Genomic DNA, 12,246 nt, shown 5'->3' with positions numbered 1-12,246 from the left:
TGGCCAATGGCTGTTGTATTGGGCATCAGGGAGATGTGTTAGTGAGCCATACAGACCAGGAGCGTACCAGGTTTGACGCTCACTCGGCAGATGTCAGCTGTAGAAAAACTGGCCTCAGCACCTCCCAGATGGGGCACAGGGCTCCTGCTCCAGATTGCTCACAAAAAACAGGATCAGGCTCTTCTGCGATGCCACCTGCAGCTGAATATCCAGCCAGCGTACCCATTAAAATACAGCTACTTCAGCAAGGTACTGGGCACGGAGGGTTCCCATGGGACTGCAGCCCAGCAATAATCAGCGGCCTCTGAGATGAGAGGGGAGAGAGCTGCGATCGGTGAGTGTCAGCCTGTGGCTCACTGGGTAGCACTTTCGCCTTGGAGTCAGAAGGATCTGTGTTTGAGGCTCACTTCGGAACCTAGGTGAAGAATCTAGTGCAGTACCGAGGGAGTACTGCTCTGTCAGAGGTGCCATCACTTGGATGAGACATCAAACTCCCAGGTGAATATAAAAGATTGCATTATTTCAAAGGGGAGTTCTGGTGGTCCAGGCCAATATTTATCCCTCCATTAATAACTGGCCAGTCATCTTACATCCTGTCTGCAGGACCTTATTGTGCACAAATGAAGTGCCGTGTTTGTGTACATAAAAGGAATGACCGTACTTCAGTACAAAAATAAAAGACATGTTTGCATTTATATAGGACCTTTCACAACCTCAAGACATCCCAAAGTGCTTTACAGCTAATGAAGTACTTTTGAAGTGTAGTCACTGTTGTAATGTAGGAAATGCAGCAGCCAATTTGCACACAGCAAGCTCCCACATAGAGCAATGTGATAATGACCAGGTATCTGTTTTTGTGATGTTGATTGTGGGATAAATATTGGCCAGGACACCGGGGAGAACTCCCCTGCTCTTCCGTGAAATTGTGCCATGGGATCTTTTGTGAGCACCCGAGAGGAAAGACAGAACCTCAGTTTAATGTCTCACCCGAAAGATGGCACCTCCGACAGTGCAGCACTCCCTCTTTACTGGCACCAAAGTATCAGCCTAGATTTTGTGCTCAAGTCTTTGGACTAGGACTTGAATTCACTTCCTTCTGAATCTGGTGAGAGCCATACCCACTGAGCCACGGCTGGCAGGTTTTTGCAAAGCGCTTTCGGACATTCTGTGGATGGGAAAAGCGCTCTGCCAACGCAGTTCCCTTCTCTCTTACCGAGCTGCTGCAGGAAACGCCTGGCCACTCGCTCGGGAAGCCTCCTGCGACTGCGGATGAAGCGTGAGAGATCGCCGCCGGCGCAGAACTCCATGATGAGGTAAATGTTTTCATTGTCCCACTGCCGAGTTGGGGGGTTCAAAGTACACATTAAAGATTGCAGGAACCAGAGTCGCCAACATCTTCCCCCACCCCACAATCAGGTCAGCTTTCCCCTTCAAACATACAAGTGGGAATAGCAGGAAATTCCTGCTACCAGGAATGCCCCCAAAATATTCCACAGAGTGGGGAAGTTGGGAGAAGGGGCCCCTGGTAATGGGCCTAACTCCTCCAGCAAGTATTGATATAGAAGGGGTGATTCTGGATTCTGTTATTTCCATTGGGAAAGCGGAGTGGGTATTTCAATGGACTGTAATCAAAGGCTACTGAGCACAGCCTACAATTTTATAAATCACCTGTTAGGCCTCAACTGGAGTATTGAGGACTTTCGTTTATTGATATTATAATTGTTGGAGATGGGGCGGAAAAGTCGGTTTCACTGACGGGGAAGATTAATCCGATCACATAACAATCTGTTCCCTTTCCAATTGGCTGTGGCACTTGGAGGATGGACCAATGATGGGGATGTGGTCACATGATAAAACCTCCAGGAATACATCCAACCCAAGTTGGCAACCCAAGTCCCAGGTTGGATCAGTGCCGAGTTACCCAAGGCAGCAGCTGGGACACTAAGACTGGCCTCGGTGTCGCATCATTAACGGCCAAGGCTCCCCTTCCCAACTGCAATCCAGTGACTCCTCTCGGGATGCGTGTGCCCGAGCAAGTTGGGTGAGGTTAGGATCAGCCTGCCTCCACCTACCCCTGCCCAACCCCTCCCCCCCACCTACTGACACCCGCTGCTCAATGAAATCCCCAAGTGTGCGGCAGGAGCCCCAACACAGGTCAGAGGAGAGGGAGGGGAAACCAAGCTTGGTGCACAAAATAAACATAATAGACATTGCAATGCATCGGGGGGGGGGGGGGGGGGAGGGGGGAAAGTTACCTGGACACTTTGTTCCAGAAGGCAAGTCACAGCCCTTAGGATAGGGTCGTCCGTTTTGGCCAGTGGTCAGGGACAGCAGGGTCTGACTGAGAGTCAGGTAGGTAAGGGGTTTGAGTATGTGGGAGTGGAGCAGCTTCAGCCCTTGCAATTGAGCAACAAGTTTGAGGTTCTTGCAGCTTGTATGGATGGGAGCGAGGGCTGTAGTGTGGATGAGCAGATTGACTATGTCACCATGGTACAGGAAACCGTTCAAGCGGGGGGAGCAAAAAGGAAAGTAGTGGTAGTAGGGGACAGTATAGTGAGGGGGATTGACAATGTTCCCTGCAGCAAAGACTGAGAGTCCAGAAGGATCTGTTGCCTGCCCAGTGTCAGGGTTCAGGGCTTCTGCTCAGGGCTGGAGAGGAACTTACAGTGGGAGGGGCAGGACAAGGAAAGAGGTTCTGCATAGTCAGTGTGAGGAGCTAGGCATCAAATTAAGAAGTAGAACCTCAAAGGTGGTAATCTCTGGATTATTATCTGAGCCATGAGCGAATTGGCAAACGGCAAATAAGATTAGAGAAACAAATGCGTGGCTCAAAGACTGGTGTGGTAGAAATGGGTTCTGGTCTGTGGGGCACTGGCACCAGTACTGGGGAAAGTGGGGGCTGCACCTTTGAGACGGTCTACACTTTAACTGTGACCGGTGTTCTAGTGAGCCACATAACTAGGGAAGTAGAGGGGATGTTAAACTAAATAATGGGGGCAAGGGATCAAACTTGGGAAGATTGGTAAATCAAAGAATAGAGACAAGGCAAGAAAGAAAGGTATTAATATGGGAAAAGATAAACAGACCATGACAGGCAGGGGCAGTGATTAAAAATCTAAGAGTAAATCAGCAGACAAGGCTAGAGGTTACAAAAATAATAAAAAGGACAAAACCAAAGGCTCTGTATCTGAATGCACATAGCATTCGAAGCAAAACAGATGAACTGACAGCATAAATAGAAATAAATAAGTACGATCTGATAGCCATTAGAGACATGGCTGCAGGATGACATTGATTGGGACCTGAATATTGAACATTTAGGAAGGACAGGAAGCCAGGAAAAGGGTGGCTCTGTTAATTAATGATAGTATTAGCGCAATAGAGAGGGATGACCTAAGTTCAGGAAACCAGGATGTAGAAGCGGTTTGGGTCAAGATGAGAAATGATGAAGGCAAGAAGTCACTTGTGGGAGTGGTGTACAGGCCCCTTAACAGTAACCACACAGTAGTACAGGGTACAAAGGAAGAAATAATGGGTGCTTGTCAGAAAGGTACGCTGATAATCTGGGGGATTTTAATCTACATATAGACTGGAAAAATCGATGGCAAAGGTAGCCTAGATGAGGAGGTCACAGATTGTTTTCAGGATAGTTTCTTAGAACAGCACGTTCCAGAGCCAACCACAGAGCAGGTTATACTAGACCTGGCATTGTGCAATGAGATAGAATTAATTAATGACCTCATAGTGAAGGCGCCCCTAGGCAGCAGTGATCATAATATGATTGAATTTTACATTCAGTTTGAAGGAGAGGAGAGTGGGTCTAAGACTAGTATTTTAAACTTAAATAAAGGGCAATTATGAGGGCATGAAAGCAGAGCTAGCCAAAGTGAATTGGCAAATTAGGTTAAGGGATAGGTCAATAGAGATGTTGTGGCAGACATTTAAGGGGATATTTCAGAATACAGAGAATAGGGGTAGCCCATTTAAGACAGATGAGGAGAAATTTTTTCTCTCAAAGGATTGAGAGTCTTTGGAACTCTCTTCCTCAAAAGGCAGTGGAAGCAGTCTTTGAATATTTTTAAGGCAGCGGTAGATGGATTCTTGATAAGCAAGGGGGTGAAAGGTTATCGGAGGTAGGCGGGAATGTGGAGCTGAGGTTACAATCAGATCAGCCATGATCTTGTTGAATGGCGCAGCAGGCTTGAGGGTTTGGGTTGCCGACTCCTACTCCTAATTCGTATGTAAACACACACACAGAGCAACCCAAAACAAAATATTGCAGGAAATTGGAAACAGAAAGCAGAAACATGTTGCAAACGCTAAGTGAATCAGGCAGCCTTGAGAAAGGCAGGAAGAATGTCAATGTCGGTCAGGGAAGATGGATTGTGGGGGGGGGGGGTGCGTTGGCGCGGGGCGGAAAGATAAATGAGGAAGTCCATTGTTGGTGATTGCTTATAAATAGATATATCTAACTACCCTTCTTGCATACAGCCTTAGCTCAAACGCACTTGAAAATCCTTCAGCTGCACAATATGAGCATGTCTGACCATCTTCAGGATCTCGATCTCAGTCAGGAGATTCTCCACCGAGGCTTTGTTCAAACTTTTCTTACTCACACACTTAATGGCCACCACTTCACGACTGTTCACCTGTTGGAATACAGCGGGGAGGTCTCCATTAACAGAAACAGGCTGGTGGTAAAATAAGTTGTGATTAGTTAGAGTCATAAGAGTCATAGAGAGATACAGCACTGAAACAGGCCCTTCGGCCAACCATCAACCACCCATTTATACTAATCCTACATTAATCCCATATTCCCTACCACATCCCCACCTTCCCTCAATTCTCCTACCACCTACCTACACTAGGGGCAATTTACAATGCCATCAACCTGCACGTCTTTGGCTGTGGGAGGAAACTGGAGCACCCGGCGGAAACCCACGCGGTCACAGGGAGAACTTGCAAACTCTGCACAGGCAGTACCCAGAATCGAACCAAGGTCGCTGGAGCTGTGAGGCTGCGGTGCTAACCACTGCGCCGCCCTAAATATCGGCCCAAGTAATGTGACAAATCAAACAGTGGAGGGGGTCAAGAGAGATGGTTGTAAGATGGAGCTGAGTATTGTCAGCATGCATGTGGAATTTAATGTCTTGTTTTCAGATGACGCGTAGATGAGGAACAGGAGGAAACCAAGAATAGATCCTTGGGGGACTCCAGAGGTTCATGGTGTCAGGGCAGAAAGAGAAGCCATTGCAGATTATTCTCTGGCTAGGAATCAACAGATAAGAATGGAACTAGGCCAAGGCAGTTCTATCCAGCTGGGTGTTGGAGGAGAGGCGTTAGAGGAGGATCGTGTGTCAACTATGTCGAAGGCTGCAGGTGATAAAGAAGGATGAGGAGGGATAGTTTACCACTAGTCAGTCACATAAGATGTTATGTGTGACTTTGATAAGGGCTGCTTCAGCACTATGGCAGGTGCAGAACCCTAATTGGAGGGATTCAAACATTGAATTGCAGGAAAGATGGGCGCAAGTTTGGAAGACGATAACACATTGAAGGACTTTGAGAAGCAAAGGGAGGTTGGAAATGGGGGCGGTAGTTCACAAGGACAGAGGGGTCAAGGGTGGGTTTTCTGAGGGGGACAAACTAGCTAAAAAAAAAAAATCAGGACTGATGTCAGAAAGCTCTCCACAGAGAAGAACAGACTTTTGAATGGAAAACTAAAATCCCAGTATCATTTAACAAACAGCTGGAGGTTATAGTCGGGGTGGAGGGGGTAACACATTCTAAATGAATGAGCTGGGATGGGCTGAATGGCTTTCCTCAGCTTAATGTATCGTGTGATCTTGCAACTGAGTTATCTCACGAAACTACAAAGTGTCAATAGGTATGAACCCAAAATTATTACCCTTTAATTTGCCCAGTTAATGGCTGTTTAAACAACAAATAATCACTGCGTTTCTGACCAACCTGAGGAGTCACTGTCTCGCATCAAGACGCCCTCAACCAAAATAGACTTAGTTCCCATAGCAACTGTCGCACGAGCATGCAGCATTGAATTCAAGTGCTAATATTTTGACAAATAGACAAATGTAATAAAAATAACTTTACAAAAAAAAATAGAGCTATTGTAATGCAAGAGCTGAAGTGCTGCCCTGGGTGTTAACAATGAGCTCCTTTTCTCATACAAGAGTTATACAACACAAGACGAGTTTCAAGAGCTAGTGGAATTTAAGCACCGTGAAAGCAGGACATTTAAAATGCGTTCAGGGCTCCAGTGGTGCTTAAAAAAAGCCAATCTCAAATTTCTTGTCAGACCAATATTTTAACAGCTTGATTTGGTGACTCAGCATTTCAATAAATATATAAATTTTGGGTGGGCATAAATGTAAGGGGATGGGGGAGGCAAGGAGAATAAATCAATCAGTTATTTCTCCTGACTGCTATTCAGCAACTCCTACAGCGGATCACCTTTATTTATTTATTTAGAGATGTAGCACTGAAACAGGCCCTTCGGCCCACCGACTCTGTGCCGACCAACAACCACTCATTTATACTAATCCTACATTAATCCCATATTCTCTACCACATCCCCACCATTCTCCTACCACCTACCTACACTAGGGGCAATTTACAATGGCCAATTTACCCATCAACCTGCAAGTTTTTGGCTGTGGGAGGAAACCGGAGCACCCGGCGGAAACCCACGCAGACACAGGGAGAACTTGCAAACTCCGCACAGGTAGTACCCAGAACTGAACCCGGGTCCCTGGAGCTGTGAGGCTGCGGTGCTAACCACTGCGCCGCCCAATTGCAGCCCGATACTATTAAATAGGCCTATGCTTAATGTTGCACCCTTACAACTGCTGCCCTATGGACAGGGTTAGCAGAAGCAGGAAAAAAACTGCATTTGGTTCAGTTGGGAACCCACCTGGCTCCAAAGCAGAAAGCTGCGAATGCAAGTCTCACCCCAGGTCTTGAGTACATAATGCAAACTGACATTTCTGACAGGACTGCACTGTCTTTTGAATCAGACGTTAAGCCAAGGCCCTTTCTGCCTATGAGAAGTGCAGCGAGCTCTCCCAGTGCCCTCACCAAAAAGCAGATTTGTGTGGGATCTTGCAGTATGAAAATTAGCTGCTAGACAACAATAGTGAGTCCACTTTAAAAAGTCAAACAACAGTTGAAAAGCACTTTGGGATGTCCCAATGATGTGAAAGGCAGCACTATTTAAATGTAAATTCTTTGGTTTTTTTCATATATTAAAACAATATATATTCTACCCCAAAGATTAGCACAGTTCTGTTTTAAAGTTAAAGATCCTTTAATACTGTTGTACTGATAGAAGAATGATTTAGCTTCCTTACATTCCAGAATTCTCTCCCACCTTAATGCGAAACACTCCCTAAACACTGAAGAATTCCCTCCGACCTTAGTGCACCCTCAACATTCCAGAATTTGACCACCACCATCGTGCACTCCCTGCGTACTACAGAATGATTTGGTGACTGAGAATTTAAATTAAATAAACCAAACTTCATAGTCACATCCAAGAAAATTGAATTGTTAGACAACACAAGACTATTCGGTTTTAATGCTAAAATGATGGATACTGTATTAGTTTTAAACAGCAGTTAGCTGCAACAGGATAGCAGTGCAGCCTCAGTACTTGCAGAGAGTCACAGTTTGGAAATGACCTTCCTGCCAAAGATACAGATGCACGTTTTAAAATTTACCAATTGTCCCTTATTGTCCAGCTCAAGATGATGCACAGGAAACCGATTTCCAGGTCAATAGTGTGTTTAAAAAGTTGAACAACAATGACTTGTATTTATATAGACCTTGGGCTGTGAATGGTGCCCTGTGCAAATGGGCTGAGCTAGGAGGAATGATGAAAGCATTTTCATTTTGGCACTGGTTATCCAGCTACAGTCAGCCATGTGCCCATGTATCACTGTCACTTTCTAGCATTCATAATGGAGAACTGGTCTCCACTTTTATATGGAGCCTCACAGGAAGCAAACACTGAGGGTTAGCATCCCTCATTAGTTGTTCAACTGTGGCACAGTGGATAGCTTTCTCACCTCTGACTCAGAAGGTCATGGATGAGAGTCCCACTCCAGACTTGAGCATATAATCGAGGCTTGTGCTCCTGTTGCAATACTGAGGGCCTACTGCAATGCCAGAGATGCCAACTTGCAGACTGAGACATCAAACCAAGGTCCTGTCCGCTCTCTCAAGTGGACATAAAAGATCCCATGGAACTATTTCAAAAGGCAAGTCAGTTCTACCCGGTGTCCTGGGCCAATATTCATGCCTCAACCAACATTACTGAAAAAAAATCTGATCAATATCTCATTGCGGTTTGCGGGATCTTGCTTTGCAAAAAATTGGCTGCCTCGTTTCCTATAAACTTGATTATACATCATAAAGTATTTCATTGGCTGTCAAGTACTTTGGGAGGTCCTGAGATCGTGAAAGGTGCTATATAAATGCAAATCTTTTACATTTTCTCAGCTAGTATGTGCTCCACAGCAGAATCGTACATTAATGTAGGAGACAGACTTGATTGAAGTAGACTGTACCATACATAGTGTAACATTTCACCAAACTCTACAGTCTAGAGAGATGATAGCGTTAGGTGAGTATTAAATAGCACAGATGAAATAAGTGTAGATTTCCTTAATTTAAGTCAGGGCCTTAGGACAAGCAAAAGAAAAGAACAAAAAATGCAGGAAATACTCAGCAGATCTGGCAGCATTTGTGCAGAGAGAAGCAGAGTTAACATTTCAGATCAGTGATTCTCTGTGACCTTGTCCTATCAACACCTTCTCTTTTGTTATCTTTTGCCCCACCCCCAGGTGCCAGGCAATGACCATCTCCAACAAAAGAGAATCTAACCATCTCCCCTTGACATTCAACGGCATTACCATCGCTGAATCCCCCACTATCAACATCCTAGGGGCTACCATTGACCGAAAACTGAACTGGAGTAGCCATATAAATACCGTGGCTACAAGAGCAGGTCAGAGGCTGGGAATCCTGAGGCGGGTAACTCACCTCCTGACTCCCCAAAGCCTGTCCACAATCTACAAGCCACAAGTCAGGTGTGTGATGGAATACTCTCCACTTGCCTGGATGGGTGCAGCTCCAACAACACTCAAGAAGCTCGACACCATCTAGGACAAAGCAGCCCGTTTGATTGGCACCCCATCTACAAACATTCACTCCCTCCACCACCGACGCACAGTGGCAGCAGTGTGTACCATCTACAAGATGCACTGCAGCAATGCACCAAGGCTCCTTCGACAGCACCTTCCAAACCCGCAACCTCTACCAACTAGAAGGACAAGGGCAGCAAATACATGGGAACACCAGCACCTGCAAGTTCCCCTCCAAGTCACACACCACCCTGACTTGGAACTATATCACTGTTCCTTCACTGTCGCTGGGTAAAATCCTGGAACTCCCTTCCTAACAGCACTGTGGGTGTACCTACCCCACATGGACTGCAGCGTTTCAAGAAGGCAGCTCACCACCACCTTCTCAAGGGCAATTAGGGATGGGCAATAAATGCTGGCCTGGCCAGCAACGCCCACATCCCGTGAATGAATAAAAAAAAACCCCCGCTTTACTTGCTTAAAACCTTTTACATTTCTGGCTCTGCCAGTTCCGATGAAGAGTCACTGACCCAAAATGTTAACTTTGCTTCTCTCTCCACAGAGGCTGCCAGACCTGCTGTGTATTTCCAGCATTTCTTGTTTTTACTTCAGACTCCCACAGCTACCTCGACTACACTTCTTCACACCCTGCCTCCTGTAAGGACTCCATTCCATTCTCTCAGTTTCTCCGTGCATCTGCTCTGATGATGCAATCTTCCATGACAGCGCTTCTGACAGGTCTTCCTTTTTCCTCAACCGAGGATTCTCCCCACCGCCCCCCCCCACTGTGATTGACAGGGCCCTCAACTGTGTCCGGCCCATTTCCTGCACCTCTACCCTCACCCCTTCCCCTCCCTCCCAGAACCACGACAGGGTTCTCCTAGTCCTCACTTTCCACCCCATCAGCCTCCACATCCAAAGGATCATCCTCTGCCATGTTCAGCGTGATGCCACTACCAAACGCATCTTCCCCTCCCCTCCCCTGTCAGCATTCTGAAGGGATCGTTCCCTCCTTGACACCCTGGTCCACTCCTCCATTACCCCCACCACCTCGTCCCCGTCCCAGGGCACCTTCCCCTGCAATCGCAGGAGGTGTAATACCTGCCCATTTACCTCCTCTCTCCTCACTATCCCAGGCCCCAAACAGTCCTTTCAGGTGAAGCAGCGATTTACTTGTACTTCTTTCAATGTAGTATACTGTATTCGCTGCTCACAGTGTGGTCTCCTCTACATTGGGGAGACCAAGCGCAGACTGGGTGACCGTTTTGCGGAACACCTCTGCTCAGCCCAAAAGCATGACCCCGAGCTCCCGGTTGATTACCATTTTAACACCACACCCCCCCCCCCCCCCATGTTCCCCCCCCCACTGCTCTTATGTCCGCATATGTGTCCTGGGCTTGCTGCAGTGTTCCAGCGAACATCAACGCAAGCTCAAAGAACAGCATCTCATTTACCGATTAGGCACACTACAGCCTGCCAGATTGAACGTTGAGTTCAATCATTTCAGAGCATGACGGGCCCCCCTTTTTCATTTTTAGTAATTTTTTTATTTTTATTTTATTTCAGCTGGTTTCATCATTCATTTTTTTACCATGTGCCTGCCCACTGTTTTTTTTCATGTTTGTGCTTTAGAGTCATAGAGTTATACAGCACAGAAACAGGTCCTTCGGCCCATTGTGTCTGTGCCGGCCATCAAGCACCTAACTATTCTAATCCCATTTGCCAGCATTTGGCCGGTAGCCTTTGGTCAGGGCTGTTCATTTTTCCGTCAATTAACCTCTCTGTGCACTAAAGCTTTGTCTTTCAGCACACAATTAACACGCCCTCTGCCTTTGCTCCGTGACCTTCTTGTCAGTTATTCTCTGTGACCCTCTATCCTATCAACACCTTCCTTTTTGTTATCTCTTGCCCCACCCCCACTTTATTTGTTTAAAATCTATTACATTTCTAACCTTTGCCAGTTCTGATGAAGGGTCACTGACCTGAAACGTTAACTCTGCTTCTCTCTCCACAGATGCTGCCAGACCCGCTGAATACTTGCAGCACTTTTTTTTGTTTTTTCTTTCAGATTTACAGCATCTGCAGTATTTTGCTTTTATAAGAAAACAAGAGAACTTGCATTTATATAGCACCTTTCACATCCTCAGGATGACCCAAATGCTTCACACCCAATGAATTACAGTTGTCCTGTCAGCAAAGTTGGCAGTCAATTTGCGCACAGTAAGATCCAACAAAGCATAAATACTTGATCAATTTTTAGTGCCGCTAGCTGATGGTTGAATGTTGATCAGGAGAACTCCCAGCTCTTCTACACAAAAGTGCTGTGGGATCCTTCACACCCTAAACAGGTAGAGGGTCTACGTGCACTGTTCCATCCAATGAATCAACGGAACGTAAATTTAAAACTACTATATACATACAAAGAAATCCAAAGGGTAACAAATACATGGAAATAACTACAAGGTAGTGGAGTCCAAGACATGTATGATGCCCTGACCAGTCTGTCACCTGTAGCACAGGTGCTATAGCATGAACACAGATCCCTCTAGGCTTTATATAAAGGTGCCATGACCAGTCTCTTATCTGTAGCACAAGTGCCATTGCACAAACTCCCTGCCGCCAATATAAATCACTCACCTTCCTGTAGGCTTTATACACAGTGGCATAGGTACCACTGCCCAGTTTCTCTGTAAGGATAAACCCCTCCAGTTTGGGTGGAGCGCAGCCGGACGCCATCCAGCTGCTCCATTCAAAGGGGACTGGATCGGCCCAGCTATAAATGCAGAGAGAAGTTAAAACCAGAGGTTTACAGTTCAGCCACGCAGACTCCACCCACTGCTTTCACTTTGCAAACTGATCCTGGTCACCCCTGCAACAGCAACAACTTCCCTCCATGCAAACTAAATGCTTCCGGGAGGGAGAAAATAATCCCTGCCATTAAAGTCAAGCTGCTTGCAATAAACGAGAAAAATAGCAACAGCGTTTTCTGCTTATGAAAATGTTGCGAGTAATGCCGCCGGATCGCGCGTGTGTGCGTTGCGTTAGTAACATTTTTTTGCAATACGCTTCTCAATTTGTGCATTGC

General features: G+C 46.3%; 1 protein-coding gene across 5 annotated transcripts in view; it reads right to left on the bottom strand.

Moving 5' to 3' along the window:
* ulk3 (unc-51 like kinase 3) overlaps positions 1–12,038 on the bottom strand; it is a 42,154-nt gene extending 30,116 nt beyond the window's left edge. Inside the window, exons 1-3 of one of the 5 annotated variants that reach the window (XM_068015500.1) lie at positions 11,799–12,038; positions 4,509–4,691; positions 1,214–1,334 (exon numbers count right to left, since the gene is read on the bottom strand). In XM_068015500.1, coding sequence (XP_067871601.1) covers positions 1,214–1,334; positions 4,509–4,691; positions 11,799–11,897 — 403 coding nt within the window. In that variant the 5' untranslated portion in view covers positions 11,898–12,038. Of the gene's footprint in view, positions 1–1,213; positions 1,335–4,476; positions 4,692–11,798 lie in introns of those variants that run through there. The other 4 variants (XM_068015503.1, XM_068015502.1, XM_068015504.1 and 1 more) reach the window with 4 other exon arrangements.
* Between the last annotated feature and the right edge of the window lie 208 nt (positions 12,039–12,246).

The sequence above is a fragment of the Heterodontus francisci genome, chromosome 35 (genome assembly GCF_036365525.1).
Source record: "Heterodontus francisci isolate sHetFra1 chromosome 35, sHetFra1.hap1, whole genome shotgun sequence".
In the NCBI taxonomy this organism is placed as follows: domain Eukaryota; kingdom Metazoa; phylum Chordata; class Chondrichthyes; order Heterodontiformes; family Heterodontidae; genus Heterodontus; species Heterodontus francisci.
This window is presented reverse-complemented; position numbering and strand designations above follow the sequence as displayed.